The sequence below is a fragment of the Myxine glutinosa genome, chromosome 5 (genome assembly GCF_964187855.1).
Source record: "Myxine glutinosa chromosome 5, kmMyxGlut1.1, whole genome shotgun sequence".
NCBI classification, from domain to species: Eukaryota; Metazoa; Chordata; class Myxini; order Myxiniformes; family Myxinidae; genus Myxine; species Myxine glutinosa.
The window spans coordinates 27272600-27293901 of NC_136265.1; the positions used below are offsets into that span (position 1 = coordinate 27272600).

The 21302-nt window shown below is 45.9% G+C and overlaps 1 protein-coding gene across 1 annotated transcript in view; it reads right to left on the reverse strand.

Annotated features, from left to right (window-relative positions):
* Nucleotides 1–19512, reverse strand: part of LOC144892224 (uncharacterized) — a 38575-nt gene extending 19063 nt beyond the window's left edge. The window contains exons 1-4 of the mRNA XM_078777743.1: nucleotides 19487–19512; nucleotides 19269–19355; nucleotides 18293–18367; nucleotides 1037–1129 (exon numbers count right to left, since the gene is read on the reverse strand). Of these exons, the coding sequence (XP_078633869.1) occupies nucleotides 1037–1129; nucleotides 18293–18367; nucleotides 19269–19334 (234 nt within the window). The 5' untranslated portion in view covers nucleotides 19335–19355; nucleotides 19487–19512. The remainder of the gene's footprint in view (nucleotides 1–1036; nucleotides 1130–18292; nucleotides 18368–19268; nucleotides 19356–19486) is intronic.
* Nucleotides 19513–21302: the final 1790 nt, after the last annotated feature.

Genomic DNA, 21302 nt, shown 5'->3' on the forward strand with positions numbered 1-21302 from the left:
GTTGGGGCCATCTGCGGATTCTTCTTCTTCTTCGGGTCCGACGTTGCCCGATGGGGTCCCGATTCGTGTAGAACCGCCGGCACCTGGGCTTGAAGCTGATACCCCTAGTCTGGTAATGCCCAACATTGCTGATTCTGAAACCGATTCTGACAGTTATCGCACCCGAGAGAGTCGAAAGCCGGTTCGTTTGGGATGGTAGGTTGCTTTATCCTCAGCTAGTGGACGTTTAATTATTGGTGCTTTTTATACTCTGTAGTTTTGTATTATCCCAATGCATGCTTGCTGGAAATTTAATTGGAGGGAGAATGTGATGAAATAAAAGCGAAGATCTGTTGTAATTACCTCTCTAGTGGCAAGATGTGCCTATAAGAAGATTGGCTTGAGAGCGAGGGGATTGCCTTTAACTAGTGACTGGATTCAAGCTGGCAAGTTAAAATGATGCATCTTTTATATGGCTTGCTTTACATCGGGCATATTCTATGAACGCATTCTAAATATGTGATTATTCTTTTGTAGATGATGTGGAGAATCGACTTACAATAAAGCTCATTATCTTGGAAGAGTTTGTGATCGAAATCCATCACAGTATTCATGGTTTTTCTGACCTTCTCCTACATTTGCGACCCTGTGCTTTGCGTATTCATGATTTTTCGCGGGCGTATTCACAGTTTTTCATGGGATTTTTGATTTTCCCTTGCGAATCATAAACCGCCGGGAACCTATTCCCCCCCCCCCCCCCCTTTTTCGAATGAAGCAATGCTGCCACATTCGTGGATTCGCCATTCGCGGCATTTGCCAGGAACGTATCCCCCAAGAATATCAGCCTCCGGCAATACCATCAAACAAACTTTATCCATTACATCAAAAGACAACTGCTAACCTCTGACTTAAAAAACCCTGAGTCATTACGTCTGTGGCTAAATCTTGCTGAAGGTCAAGGCTCGGGTTCATACAATAACATGTGAACCAAGACTGCTTTGGTTAAACGGAAAGGAATTAGAATTACAAAAATAACTCTTATTCCGTTGTGACACACCTTGCAATGTCTTCGCAGTGAACGGACGTTTCTCAACAGCCAAGGCAGGGTCCTTTGCCTGATGCGGCACACCAGGTGTTGCAGGCCTCCTGTCTGATAGCAGTGACATGAGGTTCAAGGGAAAGTTAGGAATTTGGGCAAAACTGGGAATTTATTTTCAAAACAATTTTCATAAGGAATCGTTATCTCCTAAACAAGTCAATTTCTGGACGTGTGTGTGTGTGTGTGTGTGTGTGTGTGTGTGTGTGTGTGTGTGTGTGTGTGTGTGTGTGTGTGTGACACCAATCACGCCCAAACTACCATGCCAATTCCCACCAAACTTAACAAATGGACCAAACTGGACCTCCTGTTGAACACAGGCTACTTGGTTTTTCTTACGACTTAAGGAATTTTTTGCCTTCGGAAAACCTAAGTTTTCTTAGGCCTAAGTTTTTTTTTTGATGACCTTTTTTATACAGTCGTGGCCAAAAATATTGGCACCCTTGTACTTTTTTCAAATAACTCACAATTTTCTCTAAAAAATAAGTTGAAATTGACAAAAGTATTTGTTCTCCACAATTCTTTATTTCACTGTTAATATTACAGAACCTTTGTTTTCGATTCAGAACTTAATATATCCTTTTAAATCAGAAATAATGATCACGATTAAATCAGAAACGGCGATATTCCATGGCCAGCGAGGTCACCCGATTTGACTGCATATGATTATTTCTTGTGGTAATATCTAAAGGACAAAGTGTATGTTAACCATCCACAAACTCTTCATGAACTTAAGGAAAACAACAGACGGGAAATCAATGATATTGATGTGGCCATGTTGCAGAACGTCATGAATAATTGGCGTCCAAGATTGGAGGAATGTGTCAGACGAAATGGTGTGCATTTCCTCGATGTTCTTTCACACAAATAAATGGCATGTTATGCACTTCAATTTCTTGGAAGAATTTGTTTTGAAATACAACTTTTATTACTTTTACATGAGTGTTAAAAATAACCATATTTCTGGCTCACCCTGTTTGTATGTATATGTATATATATATATATATATATATATATATATATATATATATATATATTGTTACGGATGCGGGCGACGGCTCTCCCGTTAGCAAGGGGTGATTAGCCCCTTGCCCTATTAAGCTGGCCGTCTCCCCGGTCCTGGTACTTGTAACGCTATCCCGCAGGATGGAACGGATCAGGGTTATGGGTCCAGGGTCTATCCCGAATACCTTTATCCGTCCCTCCGCAGACTAGGGAGACAAGTACCGCTCGAACCCCGGTTTGGATGGTCTAGTTAGTTGCCGAGCGGTTTTTAGCAACCCGAAGTTCGAGTCATTAGCCTTCACTAAACCCGATCCTGAACGTTGGCCGAATCGCGCCACATACACTCAATATGGAAACCTCTAAAGCGACCGAAAGAGCATGAAGAAGTAAAGACAAAGTAGGGAATAACAAGATTTATTACTATTTACACACAACTAAAGCAGAAAAGAAATGGAATATGATTTACAAGGCAATGGAAGGAGCAGGAGACATAGTGCAATGATTAGCTTATAGTAAGGGAAACATATGAAAATCTGTTAACTAAATTGTTACCAAAATATTTCTTCACCAATATGTTCGTAAAGGTGTGTAATAACATGTGTTAAAATGTTGAAGGTCAACTCCCGTGGGAAACCCAGAAAAAAAGCTGTTGAATTCGGGTACCGAAAAATTATTTTCGAGAATTTTTTTTTTTTTTAATCGGCCCTTAAGTAACTTATGAGGGGTCAAATAAGGGTTTTTCATGATTCTGAGTTGATTGTTAACATTTATATTTCACCACAGACACTCCTTTGTGGAAAAATAATTTCTAAATATATCTCATTTTCTACTTTGCAGGACATGGAGTCTAGCAATATGGATGAAGACGTTACTCCACCTGTGCTCAATTGCTTCATCTGTGCACGCTCGGATACACCAGCTGAAAGGCTCATACAGGCAACTCCAAAGGGATACTCAACTTTATTGAAACAAGCAGAAACTGTCGAAAATGTTACTGTTGTGGAACGTATGAAGGAGGCTCAAAAGGAAGGAAAACTGAGGTACCACCAGAAGTGTAAAAATGATCTGTACAACAACTTTGTTGCAACCACCAAGAAGTCAGCTCAAGCATCAAAGGCAGAGAAAGAGTCATCAAAGTTGAAGAGAAGACGCACTACTTGTGAGTTCAGTTCATCAACTGGCTGCAGTTCTAGAAGATCACAGTCAGTTGACCTCCTGTATAAGGATGTATGCATTCTTTGCAACCAACCAGCCCAGCTCTACAAAAATAATCCAGCAGAAGCTAGAAAGAAATACAGAGTGCCAGATAATTTGACTGCAGATACACTGAAGGCAAGCTTGCTGAAGACAGCACGGAGTCGCGGGGATGACTGGGGCACTGAAGTCACTGGACGCCTGGAAGGGATCAACGACTTGGTAGCAGAAGAAACACTGTACCATTTGCGATGCAAACTTATGTTTGCGAGAGGTGACAGTTTGTCCAAGACTGATGAGGAAGGAAAAAGGAAGAGAGGACAGAGGAGTATTGATGAGGAGCGAGAGGCAGTTTTTATTGAATTCTGCGAATGGTTAGACTCAGAATTAGAGCATGGGGTAATGAACATGGACCAAGTCCACGAAAAGCTGCAGGAGTTTGATCAGTCACCAGAGAAGAGCCTTTCTTATTCAAAGCATTGGCTAAAGATAAAACTTCTAGAGAAATACGAAGACACCTTGTATTTCACAACACAGGAAAGAAGGGCAGATGTACTCTGTCTCAAAGATGGCACCGACAATATTCTGCGAGGGCATCATGCTAATCTTGACCATGGAGATGAGAAGACTCAGATCATAAAGACGGCACTCAAGTTCATATCCAATGATATTGCCTTGATTGATTTAGGTTCAAAGTCATACCCCACCACACACAGTATGACTGACATCGATAGTCAGCTGACACTTGTTCCTGCAAGCCTTCAGATGTTCTTGAGACCGATTGTCAAGACAGACGAAAGAGTTGCCGTTTGGGGGCAGAATTTTATTAAGGCCTGTCGACCTCGGTCTGGAGTATTGCCACACCAAATGGGGCTTGCCATACAACTTGATCATAGATTTGGGTCAAAATGGATGCTCAACAAGTTCCACCGGCTGGGATACACTGAGTCTTACACGGAGACACAAAACTACAAATACTGCTTCCTTAATAGTAGGAGTGGAGATGATGTTCCAGATACTTCTGGCACTCTTGACACCATTGTGGAGGAAACCGATGAACAGATCAATGATGAGGTTGCGGTTGATGCTGCGCTTGAGGATCAATCAGTGATGACAGCCAAAGTGCCAGCCAGTGAAAGTGAATTGTCAAGTAATGATCAGGTGGTCTTTATGGAGGTTGGGGAAACAAACAATGCAGTCACTCAGTTTGTTGGAGACAATATAGATTTAAACATTGTCTCTTCACGGAAACACTCCCTTTCACTCAATGGGTTGGATCGAAGTCACCTCTCCGGCACCACCTTTGCCAGATCCACAGACAACAGCAGCTTTCCCCCGGGTGAAGTTGAAGGCACTCGACAAAGCTAAGATCCTGAGAGGAACTGAAGTAAAGATTATTCCATTTACGAACAGGAAACAGATAGGAACGAACGCGATCATGTTTCTCCCCCTCGCTGAGCTTTCCTCCTCCCTGGTTCATGATCAGCCACTCCTCACTCCAGGTGACACACTCTGGGCAGCGGCAGGAGTGATCAAACCAGAGACTCTACCTCCAACAGAGGGTGCAGCTGCACAACATTCACTCCGTGCCTACCTGCAGACCCGGGACTGGATCCTTCTACAGAGCATGTCTCTGAACCCCAGTGACTATGGATGGACAATAGGTGTGCATGGGTATGAGCCAGTTCCAACACTGGACCCCACGGCTCCTGAGGAGCTATTGCAGTTCACGAGCTGTAATTGTCATGGAGATTGCAGCAACCGGCGATGCAGCTGCAAGAAGAATGGGGTCACGTGCATCTCGGCCTGTGGAGTCTGTAATGGCATTACATGCAGAAACTACAGTCATGATGTTGTTGAGTCTGAAGAAGACATAGACAATGACTGTTGAAACTTCTGACATTGTGAATGAGAAATAACTCTTGAGTATTATATATGTATTTGAAATAAAAGCTACTTTGTGTGTAAATGTAAAAGTGAAAATATAAATGTTAACAATCAACTCAGAATCATGAAAAACCCTTATTTGACCCCTCATAAGTTACTTAAGGGCCGATTTTAAAAAATAAAAATTCTCGAAAATAATTTTTCCGTACCTGAATTCAACAGCTTTTTTTCTGGGTTTCCCACGGGAGTCGAACTTCAACATTTTAACACATGTTATTACACACCTTTACAAACATATTGATGAAGAAATTTTTTGGTAACAATTTAGTTAACAGATTTGTGAAATATCTCATAAAATGCCCTTACTATTATATATATGGCAGTCTTACTTATAAATCCCAAGACAACATGAAAGACGGACAAACGGGCACACTTACACGGGGGAAATGATGGCAGGAATCACTGGAGGGAGGAGAAGGTCCAAGCCGATGGCAGGGCAGGAAGGTCCGGGCAATTCCACACCGTCGAGGTCCACGTTCTGTGCTCGAAGCGAACAGCAGCTGGCAGCTCCGTGTCTCCACAACCGGCAATAGGGCCTAGAGGGTCTCGGCGTATTGCTGCAGTATCAGCACCCCCTCACGTCTCGTTCTCTCTTGGCTGCTTTAGCTGGATCGCGCATCTGCCGCACCTCTCTCTCAATCTCCTCCAAAAAGCCAGCTCTATAGAAACCCGCGCGTGTCCTTTTATAACGTGCTTTTGGGTTTCTTACCCGCGTGCGTTGTAAACGCCCCTCGGTCAGCTCGCCTCGGCCTTGATTGGTCGCGAGGGCTACCGATCCCGCCCCTCTTGATGACGCGTTGGCAAAGCCATGCCTTGTTCCTCGCGCTTGGCTGACTCCTCCCCCCCCCCCCCCCCCCCCGATGACAAGCTGGAGACACGCCTTTCTTATCCGTTGGTTACCTCGTGCGCAATGGAGTCAAATGCAGCAAACAGTGGATGAAATGCAGCAAAGTGGCTAAAGAAGTCAATTGCAGCAAACCTGGCAAACCTGGCACTTGGAAGATGCCATGGGGCGTCGGAGGGACCTACTCTTATTTACTTCGGTCCAATGAAGAGTCAAACTATTGGGAAACACATCCTTAACCTACATAAAATAAGGGACTAACTATTTAAAAGGATATATGGTGCCCTGTGTGTAGGTTTATGGAATTAACTAAGAGGACGAGCTTCGACCTTTCTTTACATTACGGAGGGTGGCATGTACACACAACAAAACCATAATTCTCACATTCTTTACATTTTCTCAAATTCGTTACACTTCTCAAATTCGTTACACTGCACCCTCCTTCCTTCAGGCCCGTGCTCGGGCCTATAAAACTTTACTTTTAGTGTGACACGTAGGTGTAATTCCCTCTACAATTAACCTGACCCTGAGTGCGACAATTTTAAAACACAAATAAATATGTCCCCCTGCTGCATTGCACCCTGCCTAACAGATTTGCGCCCACAGGACAACCGAATTGCGGAATTATTTTCAAGCTATACATTTACGGTGGGGAGCATTATTTACAGTGTCGTTATTTCTTATTTACAACGCAACCCAGGACCTGTGTTTTTTTTCTTTTCTTTTTAGGGAAACAAAGAGAAGGAAATTCCTGTTGGGGGGGAGGAGACAGCACGCATTGCATCGATGCACCAGTACCAATAACACCAAAGCACCCAAAAGCACCAACCACCAATCGCACCAACCAGTGCACAGTCATTACTGTTTGTAATAAATACACAAAAAAACAACTGGTGGTGGTCTTCTCCTTCTCTGCTGGGCCGATGTTCTTCCCGATGTCTTCTTGCTTCATGCGGCCTACATGGAAATATAAAAAGCACAAACCGTGTCCATTTTTATTTAGGGCCACAGGGGCCAACTAAGGGTGGTCCACCTGTTTGGCATAGGTGCCACCTTACCGAGGTCCACAAGCAAGATTCCCTGGCCACTATGGCCGGTCTCCAACAGAGGTGCCCTGCCCCAGAACCTGGGGTCCATCAAGTGGTACATGGCCGCAGAACAGCGGTCCATAAAGTGGTACATCAATGCAATGCATGCTGGTTGCGAGGGTCCTGGCACACAAGACGACCTCCGCACGCTCCCCTCAACGCCCAGTGGCGCACAGTCCTCGCGTGGGAGACAAAGGGGGGAAAAGACAGGTGAGTGAGGGGTAAGGTCACAAGGGTACACATCAAACAAGGCAATGCAAGGCGAAGTGCGTATGGAGAGCGAAGTGAGAAAAGCTCGTCCCTACCGTACGTCACCCCCCCTGTCACCTACTCTACCCTTGCCCTTTCCCCATATTTACAACAATCTACACATTTACAAATTCGTCACTACTGTCACGTCTTCCCCATATTTCCCCCATACCAAATTCGTCTTCACAATCCCACTAATCAAAATTTGCCATCACCCAATTCATCATCAATCCTCATAAGGAGGAAGAGATGGAACAACAGCACAATGGCACACCCACGTCATGATGCATCTCACAATCCAAACATTTGCACCAAAAATAATAAAAACCAACCATGGCATGGTGTGGAGGTACGTCATCTCAGGTGAGTGGATGTAGATGGTGCGAGGAGATTCTTAATCCTAACTATCCTCTAAATGACTTTAACACACTTTACACTACCCGGGGTCTTTCCCTGCCAATCCATTGGCCAACTTACACTATGGGTTCTAAAAACCAATTCCCATTGACCAAACTGTGGTGCTTATCAATTTGGGGTCTCACTCCCACGATTCATCTCCCGGTGCCCTTGCACAATTTCCGGGCTGAGTCGTGTAGCTCTCCCAGCAGGTCTACCACCTGCACACCTCCACCACTGTAGTTGCCACCCGAGCTTACCTAGCTCCTCACCCTAACCTATCTAACTGGGGAAGGCCCCTCCTGGCTCTGTCACCCCTCGGTGCCCTCTGGCACTGGGCTACCCGGGTCCGTCCTCCGGATCCTCGGGCCCCATCCACAACAACTCTACCGGCTCCCAGAGCCCACCTGCGGCCTCACCTGGCCGACATCCTCACAGTGGTGGAGTGCCCATCCGACTACACGCACTAACAGGCTACACGCCCAGCCATTTCCACAACACTAATGCACCCATTCAACCATCATTCTTCCACCACGCACCACAGATGCCAATATCCAACCACAATTTACCTGTACCCTCTACCTAACTCTTAAACTACCCTCCCCGGGTATTCGTGACGGGGTCCATCCTCCTTTCCCCCATCCACACCTTCGCACCATCCACTCCACTCCACAGTTTCCACCATACTCACTCCACGACCATCCATTCCATACTCCATATATTCCACACTCCATGTATTTCACACAACCATTCTCCATTCACCTGTAGTTGCACACCTGTGCAATCACACCTGGTGCCACCTGCACCCTCCTTTCTTCCTGGACCATTCGGTCAACACAACACCAATACAATGCACAACCAAGTATTCCTCATCGCTGCTTCATACACTTACATGCTCAATACAACTCACAATCACAATCATTTACTCATACCCTGCTCAATACACTTTCGATCCTCAAACACACGGCATCATCTCATCTAACTACTCCCCTCTGGAACTTGCGCTCCCCAGTCGCCCCTTTAAACTATTGCGCTCCCTCGTCATTATAATCCAACTAATCTACCTGCGTCCCCACTACCGGTTCAATGTTGCTACCTAACCTTAACGTTACCTATTGTCATCTCTAGATCCCTACACACGATATCCTAATCCTCCCGGACTAGTTTTCACTGCCAAACCCCATAACTAGTGCTCCTTTGCCCCGCTGTGAGATGGCAGAGTTGCCATCCCACCACATCGGGTATCTTCCACTACCAATTTTGCACACCAAATTCCAGCTAATTAAAAATTTGCCAATCACTACCAATCGTCACTCTGCCAATCCCTTGCCAATCATCAAATTTTTGCTTTTTCATTTTGGGTCCAAAACACTATCCTCATCACACGTCTACTCACTTGAGCCTCTCGGTGCGCCAATTCATTTCTAAAGCTCGGCTTCGCAAAGCCGAGCAATGAATGCGGGTTGCTTGGTGCCGGTGGCTGGATACGTCCGGCATTCGGTGCAGGGACGGGGCCTTACCCGGGCCAAGATCCCACGCACCATCTCGGCACGGAGCCATCCAATGGCCCGATCTCGCCCTACCGGAACGCCTCAACAAAAAGGGGTTGCCATGACGACCCTTCCTACCGGGCCGCCCGCTCCGCATAGCGGAGCACGGATGCGGCCGGTCAGAGCGCGGCCCGGCGTGGATCCCGCACGGCGGTTCTTTCGAAACCGCCGTGGTCACAATCCCCGCGGATCCCCGCGGCACGCAAAGCTGCCCGGCACGCACCGAGGGCCCGCTTCAGCTAAACGTCATTCTAACTGCTAACCCGGTTAGCGTCGATGCTCCACTCGCATGCTTACACCCCACAGCCCGTTCCTTGCTCACACATCCAGCCGTGCCCATGCTCCTCGTCATTGCACCTTCTCTTACACACCCAGGTACACGCATTCCGCTCACAGACTTGGTCACACACCTGACCACCGCACACCTTTGCACACACTCGTCGTTCGCACACCTCACCAACACACCTCTTCGCGCCCCCTTCTCGGTCACCTCCTCTGTGACAACCACAGGTGTGCTCTCACTTGCACACCCAACCACGTGCCTCACAACAACTCCAGTGTGCATTCCCATACGCGCTCTACCATCCCAGGTGTGCATCCTTCCATTCCAGGTGTACATCCTCTCTCACCTGCCACAACCAACTCACGCTCCATGTCACTCTCACTACTCTCACCTCCACACTCGGTCGCGCATTCACCCTTACTCTCGACAGCGCACTCTTTCCTCATGCACCCGTCCGTTACACACCTTTCTCGCGCATCCTCTTGCGCACACTCTCCCGTTACACCCTCTGTAACACTCACCACAGGTGCGCATGCTTCCGTTACATCCTCTGTAACACTCCCCACTCCGCGCTTCCATGTGCCCCCCTGCACACGCGCTACGACCAACTCACTCTCAATGGCACACTCACTCCTCGGCGCGCACTTTTTCCTCACACACCCCAGAGTCGGACATTCTCACACACCTCCTCCTTCGCACTCCGTACCTGTCGCACACTTCACCAACGGCCTCTCACGAACACCCGGATCGATCTACACCACCCCCCCAAGCCGACTGAATCTCCCCTCACACCATATACATTTCCGCGTATATCGTCACTCACCTCGGTACCTCGTCGTCGCACCTCTTCCGCCACCTGCAAACTCTTTGTTTGGTTGGTGAGCACATTATCATGATTTGAACACAGACCTTGCACATACTCCATCACTTCCTCCCTTATCTCCTTATCTCCTTTTTAGTTTCCCTCCGTCTCTTCTTAATTTCACTCACCCCATCTTCCACCTCCTCTAATTTTTCCTTTACCTCCTTCATTTCCCGGTGCGCCCCCTCTATCTCTTCCTCTAACGCCACTTTAACCGTTTCTATGTGCGTCCTCACCTCTCGGTCCTTCGTCTCCATTACTTCTGTCACCTCTTCCAACCTCTTCGTCAACCCCTCATGTACCATCTGACATTCCTTCTTTGTCGCTATTAATTCATTTTTAATGTCTTTTTATGTCGCTTTTAACCCCCCGATTATTGCAGTGTTCTTTTCCACTTGGTCCACTAGTTCCTTTTGTCCCACTGTCAGCTGTTCTACTCCCCTCGTCAGACCCTCTATGCCCCCCTGTAACCTAGCCGTATTATTCCTCACCTCTTTCTCCATATGCTTCTCACCTTGCTTTACCTCCTCGCGTACCCCCGAGACCTCCTCGCTCACACCTCGTCTTACTTCCTCCCCCATCTCCTCCATTTCTTTAGTAGATGCCGCCCTCATCTGTCGCAATTCATCCCTCTGAGCATCCAGTTTACCTTCCAACCCGATTTTCACCTCCTCTATCTGGTTCCCCATCCGTTTGATTTCCCGGGCGGATTGCTCCCCTACTTCCTGCAATTTGTCGTCCATTGTGTTTTCTAACCCCCTTAACCCATTTTTCACCCCCTCTATCTGATTCTCCTGGGCAGCCATTCTATTTTCCACCCCCGTTAACCCATTCTTCACCTCTTTTATCCCGTTGTTTAACCCCTCAAATTTATTGTCTAACCCCTCAAATTTATTGTCTAACCCCTCCAATTTATTGTCTAACCCCTCAAATTTGCTGTCTATTTTTCCCAATTTGGGCCCTGGTACCCCTCGCTTCGTCCCTCATTCTGTTTTCCAATCCTACATTCCCCATATGGATGATTGCTTGTATTTGCGCCATGAGGCCCTGCATGTCAAAGCCCGCTGGTAGCGTGGGCTCGGCTATCGCACCCACGTGCGAGGCGCCATTTTGCGCCTCTCCAACCACGTGCGTGAGGGTGCCATTTTGTGCCCCTACAACCACGTGCGCGAGGGCGCCATTTTGTGCGCCTGATACCTCCTCAACCACAATGCCATTGTTCTCCTCCTCCATTTCTTCCCTCTGGTCCTGGGTTACCCCTAACCCCTCTTCTAGTTCACCCACCTGCATCCGATCGCCTTGATTGTCCATGGCACGACTTCCAAATTTAGGATTTTATAAAACAATTTCGGGCGCTCTTAATTTTTGACCAATTCTTCTTTTTTTTTTTTTAAGATGTTTAAAAATTTGGTTCGGGCCTCGAATCTCACTCCCAGACACCAATTGTTACGGATGCGGGGGACGGCTCTCCCATTAGCAAGGGGTGATTAGCCCCTTGTCCTGTTAAGCTGGCCGTCTCCCTGGTCCTGGTACTTGTAACGCTATCCCACGGGATGGAACGGATCAGGGTTATGGGTCCAGGGTCTATCCCGAATACCTTTATCCGTCCCTCCGCAGACTAGGGAGACAAGTACCGCTCAAACCCCGGTTTGGATGGTCTAGTTAGTTGCCGAGCGGTTTTTAGCAACCCGAAGTTCGAGTCATTAGCCTTCACTAAACCCGATCCTGAACGTTGGCCGAATCGCGCCACGTACACTCAATATGGAAGCCTCTAAAGCGACCGAAAGAGCATGAAGAAGTAAAGACAAAGTAGGGAATAACAAGATTTATTACTATTTACACACAACTAAAGCAGAAAAGAAATGGAATATGATTTACAAGGCAATGGAAGGAGCAGGAGACATAGTGCAATGATTAGCTTATATATATATGGCAGTCTTACTTATAAACCCCAAGACAACATGAAAGACGGACAAACGGGCACACTTACACGGGGGAAATGATGGCAAGAATCACTGGAGGGAGGAGAAGGTCCAAGCCGATGGCAGGGCAGGAAGGTCCGGGCAATTCCACACCGTCGAGGTCCACGTGCCGTGCTCGAAGCAAACAGCAGCTGGCAGCTCCGCGTCTCCACAACCGGCAATAGGGCCTAGAGGGTCTCGGCGTATTGCTGCAGTATCAGCACCCCCTCACGTCTCATTCTCTCTTGGCTGCTTTAGCTGGATCGCGCATCTGCCGCACCTCTCTCTCAATCTCCTCCAAAAAGCCAGCTCTATAGAAACCCGCGCATGTCCTTTTATAACATGCTTTTGGGTTTCTTACCCGCGTGCGTTGTAAACGCCCCTCGGTCAGCTCGCCTCGGCCTTGATTGGTCGCGAGGGCTACCGATCCCGCCCCTCTTGATGACGCGTTGGCAAAGCCACGCCTTGTTCCTCATGCTTGGCTGACTCCTCCCTCCCCCCCCCCCCCCCCCCCCCCGATGACGAGCTGGAGACACGCCTTTCTTCTCCGTTGGTTACCTCGTGTGTAATGGAGTCAAATGCAGCAAACAGTGGATGAAATGCAGCAAAGTGGCTAAAGAAGTCAATTGCAGCAAACCTGGCAAACCTGGCACTTGGAAGATGCCATGGGGCGTCGGAGGGACCTACTCTTATTTACTTCGGTGCAATGAAGAGTCAAACTATTGGGAAACACATCCTTAACCTACATAAAATAAGGGACTAACTATTTAAAAGGATATATGGTGCCCTGTGTGTAGGTTTATGGAATTAACTAAGAGGACGAGCTTCGACCTTTCTTTACATTACGGAGGGTGCCATGTACACACAACAAAACCATAATTCTCACATTCTTTACATTTTCTCAAATTCGTTACACTTCTCAAATTCGTTACAATATATATATATATATATACATATATATATATATATATATATTATATATATATATATATATATATATATATTATATATATATATATATATATATTATATATATATATATATATATATATATATATATATATATACTCAGTGGCAAAAGTTATTGTGACATGGAATTTTTTAATTGTTAATCTTGTGAATGAATTTTTGGATTTGAACCAGAGAAAGAATGTGCTAAAATGGTCGAAGAAACGCAACCAAGCAGTTGTTGTTCGAATTGCACGAAATTTGCAAGAAGCATGACATATTCGAGAAAAATGGCCAGCAATGTTCACTTTAAAAGGCCAGACAACCAAATGCTTATCATTTCCACTCAATGCAGTCTTAAGAAGTGCAGAAGTCAGAAAAACACCTCTATTCATCGTTCTGGAACAAGTTCGACATGCCATACCTCGGGAAAATGACAGATGGAGAGCTATAGGTATGCTTCAGTCTGGTACCTCGCAGCGTGACGTTGCTCGTCGATTCAACGTCCATAGAAACACAATTTGGCACTTATGGCGACGTTTTCAGCAATACATTCAAGTTATAGACCATCCCCGTAGTGGCCGCCCACCAGTAACGACCCCACGTCAAGACCGATGGATTCGAACCACGCACCTCCGACACAGGTTCCAGCCAGCAACCCTTACAGCCCGTACCACACCTGGCAACAGAGGCCCGTACCACACCTGGCACACGTCTACGGCATCCGTGCAAGACGCCCAGCCCGTCGGCCAATTCTGACGCCAGATCATCGACGTCGACGTCTCCAGTGGAGCAGACCACACGTTGCTCGAGTTGTACAGCAGTATCTTAACCAGAACAATGTTAATGTGTTACCCTGGCCCGCAAGATCCCCTGATTTGTCACCCATTGAACACTTCTGGGATGAAATGGAGCGACGTTTACGACGTCATCCGAATCCTCCAACAACGCTGCAGGAACTCCGCCAAATCTTTCCTCGGATATGGAATGATCTTCCCCAGGACTTTCATCGACGTTTAGTCGCCTCAATGAGGCGAAGGTGCCAGGCCTGCATCAATGCATAAGGTGGACACACTCGCTACTGACCGTGTGAACTTGCTTGTGAACACCCTCTTGTGTTGTGGCTCATTTGCAGATGCCAGGTGCGCTGTTCTCATGGTCTGTTGACCGTTACCATACCTTGAAACATTTGTCTTTCCATGTAATAACATTTCATTCGTGGCAGTAAAAGTTTAACACTGATTCTGTTTGTTGTTTGTGTGTCACAATAACTTTTGCCTTTGAGTATGTGTATATATATATATATATATATATATATATATATATATATATATATATATATATATATATATATATATATATATAGTTATGACTGGGGGTAAAGCAATATCTAGAGCCAGGTAGATCTGTATAGGTAGGTATTCGACTGTCGCGATAGGGAATCTACCTTGTAATAAGTTCTGTTTAGGCGATTTGTCGGGTTACGATGCATACTTGTGAACATACCAGGATGTTCGTGTGTTAAGTAGTTAGGGATTAAGAATAACGCCCCTGTGTGTCCAACCTGGTCATCAAACCTTTGTCCCTTATGGCAATGCACACCTGTAGACACTTAGTTAGGTCCCTAGCGCAACATTAAATAATTCCCTTCCCCGACAGTGACTTCGGAAGGAACAGGCAAGGAAACCAGGCCAGGACACCGCCGAAGATGGCCGGCGCCACCTACACCTCTGGCAGGCCTAACCACCTCGAATAGCACGCGCTATGACCACGCTACAGGGAACGAGTGATGGGTTGGGGCGGTAGGCGCGAACCTCCAGCCAACGAGTCGGTGGAGGGCACTGATTGGGTGGCGCACCAAGGCTGACGTCACCGCAGCAAGGATATACAAAGGACGTGCTTGGCTCGGAGGGAGAGCGAACTTGGGCTTGGCTCGGAGGGAGAGCGAACTTGGGCTTGGCTCGGAGGGAGAGCGAACTTGGGCTTGGCTCGGAGGGAGAGCGAACTTGGGCTTGGCTCGGAGGGAGAGCGAACTTGGGCTTGGCTCGGAGGGAGAGCGAACTTGGGCTTGGCTCGGAGGGAGAGCGAACTTGGGCTTGGCTCGGAGGGAGAGCGAACTTGGGCTTGGCTTGGAGCAGTGCTTGGCACTTGGCCTTGGCTCATAGCATGCAGTCGCACTTGCGCCCTCTCCCCTTTTTGCCGTTCTTCTTGGTTCTGAGTTCGTGCTCGTGTTGGAGATCGACCTCGTGTGGAGCTCGCTGGCCTGCGTTGGACGCGTGGTGCTGTTGGTGCGTTGGACGCGTGGTGCTTGGTGCACGGACCTCGTGAGCGGTGAGAGGCTTGGAGCGGGGCCTGGTGGCACGCGAGCAGGGCTGAGCGGGGCCGTGTTACACTGCAAGACTACTGACAGATAAGACTGCACACTACATTACATTTACATTACATAATGAACGTTTTTCTTTTGGTTATTCATCTTCCTGTGTGGCGTATTTGAAGTCTGGTGTGTGGGATCCCAATTTAGGGCTTTGATTTGTTTAGCGTTTTCCTGTCCCTACCCTTTGTTACAATAAACCGTTGTATTATTTTCCATTCCCCACAAATCTTGTGTCCGGTTGAGTTCGTTCGCCTTCCACAGCTACGCGCTCCCACGTCTTCCTCTTCACTTCTTCCTCCCTGCGTTTCATAGCAAAATCCGTGTTGGTCATCGCCTCAATTAAATCCGTTCTGGTCTATCCGTGAGCCCTAGTATTAACCAAAAGGGTCCGCGCGACAACTGGTGTCAAGAGTGAGGATCTGGGCCCGTCGGACAAATTTTTTTTGGTCCGCGGCGAGACATCGACACGGTCGGGCGTACATCGCGCCCGCCATTTGAACGCAAAATTTGTTAGTCTGAGGCGATAAATTATATAGTCGATTGGGCATACGAAGCGCGATATCGCGTCTTCAGAAAATTTAAATTCGATTCTGACATAAAATACGCGCAAGAAACGACTTTCATCAAAGCGGCTGTCGGAAGTCGGTAATATGGAGGAAAGGAGGATGGAAGATGGGGATAGCATTGGGAGTGAGTCGAAAGTAGTGGGGGTAGAGGGTAGTAGTGGAACTTCCCCTGCCGGAGGGACGGCCCCCATGGACAGCCAGGTCTTAATGAAATATATGATGCAAATGAACGAGCAATTGAATAACAATATGAGGGAAATGAAGGATGATATTGTTGCGGAAGTGCCATGAGGAAGTGCCATGAGGCCATGAGGCCATTAATTAACTTGGGGACGACTAAGAAGAAGACCTTTGTTGGTCGAAAGCTTGTCGAAAATTAAAGATCGACCGTCCTGAAGCTACGCCCGCGTCTGATTTAATCTCCCGATTATTTATTTAATGCAAATGAGACGCCCTGCTCGTACTGTGGAGTTTCTACTGTTTCTCACAGTTATATATATATATATATAGTCTTCACAAACTACTCCAAAGTGATAAGGCTAAAAAAAATGCATATAAAATGTGAATAAGTTCGATTGACAGAGAAAATCAAATGATTCTCAGTTCCTTAAGTATTCGAACCCTTTGCCTAATTAACCCTAAATTACTTCAGGAGTAAATTATTTATTTGAAAGATTACAAAAATAAGTGTAATAGGTTTCACCTTTATGTAATCAGTGGTTTAACTTAAAAATTAACATCACCCACGAAGGAGTTTTAGGGTGCAACTCACTTGGTCAACCAACAAGGCAACCTTGAAGACCAAGGATCTTTTCAAAGAAGCCAGACATAAAGTGATGAAGAAGCACCGTTCAGGAGAGAGTAATAAAAAGGTTTCAAAGTCATTATCACTTTGTGTTCTGGAAAATCCATCATTAAGAAGTGGAAGACGTGTCACACCACCCAGACTCTACCCAGATCAGGTCACCCATCCAAACTCAGCAGCCGGGCAAGCAGGAAACTGTTTTGGGATGTCAGTGGAAATGCAACAATGCCTTTGAAAGATCTTAAAGGCTCTATGTCCGAGATGGGAGTCAGTGTTCATCAATCAACAATATCCCAATATCCCATTCCCTTCACAAAGCTGGCCTCGATGGACAGGTGGCAAGAAAGGAGCCATTACTGAAAAAAACTGGTGCAAGCCTAACACTGCACATCACCAAATCAACACAATCCTTACTGTCAAGCATGCTGGTGTCAGCATCATGTTATGGGGCTGCTTTTCATCAGCAGGGAGTGGCAAGCTCTTCAGGATAGAAGGGACAATGTACGGTGCAAAGTACAGGAAAATCATTAATGAAAACCTGCTCGAGTCAGCCATGAATCTGAAACTGGGTCGGAGATTCACATTTCAGCCGGACAATGATCCGAAGCACAAAGCTAAAGCCACACTGGAGTGGACGAATAAGAAGAAAATAAATGTTGTTGAGCGGCCCAGGCAAAGTCCGGACTTGAACCCAATTGAACATTTATGGCGAGACTTGAAGATTACAGCAATTTTGACATGAAGAATGGGCAATGATTTCACCATCTCACTGTGTTAAGCTGGTAGACACCGACCCAAAAAGACTTGTGACAGTCATCGCTGCAAAAGGTGCTTCCAAGTACTGACCTAAGGGGCTGAATACATTTGCAACCAGTGAATTTTGATTTGTACATGTTTTTTGCAGGTATTCCTGGCAGGTAACCTCCTTCAACTCTAAAAGTGTTTAATTTGATCTTGTCAATTATAAAATAAAAAAAAGTTCATTTGGGAAAACTATTTCTACATAATTTGTAATTCATCTAAATGTGGCATTATAGGTAGGGGGTGAATACTTTTGCAGGCCACTGTATAGAGGTGCCTCCTGGTTTGGAAAGAAATGAGTAAGGTCTAATTTTCCACTCAACCACCGAGGACAATCAACTGACCTTGTTTTGATTGCAGTCTTTCTCAAATTGTCGGCTTACTGTCACCTTCTTCAGTCTCAATTTTCTTGTTACATTCTGCAAGGAAGGGGAAAGTCAAAGACAGCACTGATGTTAGCTTTGTCACAATTTTTTTTTTTTTTAAATACTTGGTCTAAGGCTCGTAATAGAGCTGGCACATGCACGCACACAAGCACATACTGACGAGACCAACACTTAGTACATCCACTGAGCCTGGAGGAAGTGCCGTCACTGCTGTCACTTCCCGGGATGCTCTGGGTACCAGCGACGCCATGACAATGGCGTCGCTTTTCTCACCGCACTCAGCGGGGCATTTCCTCAAGAGGCATTTCCTCCTCCCCATGGATGCCAACCGATGGGGATTGTCCGTGCTCTATCCTTTTCAACAGCACGTACCATTTTTAAAGTCTTTGGTATGACTTGAACTGGTCCAAACCGGATGGGTGTTTTTTGGAGACACCATCTCCTTACTGGATGGCCGTTGGCTCCCTACGAGAGCTTATCTGCCTTTTGCCAGGTGTCGTTTTTGGTCCTGGCAGGGTGTCACAGTCACCCTCCGCACTCGCAAATCCAGTGAGCGGACTAGCCTCGGCTCGCCCAAGAGAAGGTGGAATCCAAAGCAAAATTGAAAAAGTGTGATGGAGGAAATGAAGCTGGGGGACAAGGTGCAGATGTCCAATTCCAAAGGGTCATTTACATATTACCTATGCAAGAAAGGCAGAATTGTTTTTATCCTTCCTCACTTCCATCCTTCATTCACATCCCCTTCTCTTGTGAGCCCTTGTTCTCATACCAAATCTCCATTTGCAGTTTCTGCTTTTGGAGTCTCCATTATTTCCTCTGCTCCCAATCTCATTCCCTGTTCGCCCTCTCTCCATTTCCCATGTATTTCCCTCCATTTTCGACATAAAGTGGATCCAAAAGGAGGTTTGTTGAAGCACCACGAGGAGCAACCGACCTTTAGTATCAGCAGAGGACCTTGATCGTGACAATGTATTTTGCACATGTCTTTCACTTGTTTCATACACGAGCTCAGCTCTTCATCCTCAAAAGTACATGGAGAAGAAAGGACATTATTTCGGACTTACATTATTCAGAAACACAAATGGATGTACAAATGGATGTAACGCCACCACAAAAGAATAGGCATAAATTATTGTAATGTTCAAAACCCACCTTTATTTCCAAAGTCTTATTTTCTTGATACTGCAAAGACAAAATTTAATGGAAATATTACAGCCAAATAAATTATTTGGTACATAATGAGAACAATTTAGTTTCTATGCATTGGCAACGATTGTTACCTCCGCCACCGGAGGTGGGTGGAGGTTATGTTTTCACCCCTGTCTGTTTGTCCGTATGTTTGTTTGTTTGTGAACAAAATATGTCAAAAAGTTGTGGACGGATTTGGACGAAATTTGGCAGAGATGTAGCGTATGTCACAAGGACGAAATAGTTCGATTTTGGTGAAGATCTGGATTCGGATTCGGATATGAGAGTTATTTAATTTTCAAGTGATTCTTCACAATCGAGTGATAGGCCTAAAACCGATACATAGCACGATATCTCAAAAGTTATGGATGGATTTGGATGAAACTTGGTGGAGAGTTTGTGTGTGTGACAAGGACGAATCGCTTCGATTTTGGTGAATATCTGAATGTGGATTCGGATACGAGAATTATTTAATTTCTAAGTGATTCTTCACCATTGAGAGATCGGGCGAAAAGTGATACATAGCAGGATATTTTAAAAAGTTATGGACGAGTTATGAATAAACTTGGTGGACGAGTTGGTTAGGCGACAAGAACAAGCCGATCAGATTTTGATTCAGGTCTGAATCCAAATCCGGCCGATCAGTGGGACACAACACGTAAACTGTTCAGCCTGGAGGAGGTATGCTCTCTACTTGGAGGTATGTAGGATGAAGGTATGCTTGGTTGACGTAGGAGGTATGTTCACTTAACGAATTAATCCCCCACGTTTAGTCATAACTCGTCCATAACTTTTTCAAATATATTATATATTGCTTTTGGCCCGATCTCTCAATGGTGAAGATTCACTTAAAAAATTATAGTAGCCGGATCCTGATCCGGATCTTCACCAAAATTTAAGCATTTTGTCCTTGTCATATACACTACATCCCTGCCAAATTTGGTCTAAATCCATCCATAACTTTTTTAGTTATCCTGCTATGTATCATTTTTGGCCCTATCCCCCAATCGTGAAGAATCACTGAAATAATTCTAGTAGCTGGATCGGATAAGGATCTTCACCAAAATCTACTAATTTCGTCCTTGTCACATACGTTACCTCTCTGTAAAATTTCGTCCGAATCCGTTCACACCTTTTTGAGATATCTTGTTCACAGACAAACAGACAAATGAAAAATCGGTCAGAGACCGAGGACTTGCCAGAATGTACTTTTTTATCTGCCATTTTGGACAAATATGGCGGCCGAACCACGTGACCGATGACGTCATCATTATTTGTTTTCTAAACTAATTTATTCCTTGATGATGCTCAAGAAATTTCATCTTGATCGGATGAAGTTTTGTACTTGTCGAATTATGACGTCATAATGGAGGCACCAATGACATCATCATTAACATATTTTATTCCGCATGGAGAGTTCTTTACAATGAGCCATGTCTCAATTTTTTATATTCAGCACTTTCGGAGATAGAGGTGCAATTTTTTTCGGTTTTTCCAAGATGGCGGCCGAACCACGTGACTGATGACCGGTCATCCATTATTATTTTTTCTCCACCAGTTTATGCCATCATGTCGCTCAATAAATTACATCTTGATTGGATGAAGTTTTGTACTTGTCGAATTATGACGTCATAATGGAGGCCTTAGGCCGAGAGAGTTAAAAATTGGGCACGGTCTATTCCAGGGCAAGACAAATATGTGTGTAAAGTTTGGCCATTCTACGTGCAACGGTGTAGACGTAGTACTGCGCACAGACAGACAAACAGACAGACAGACAAAC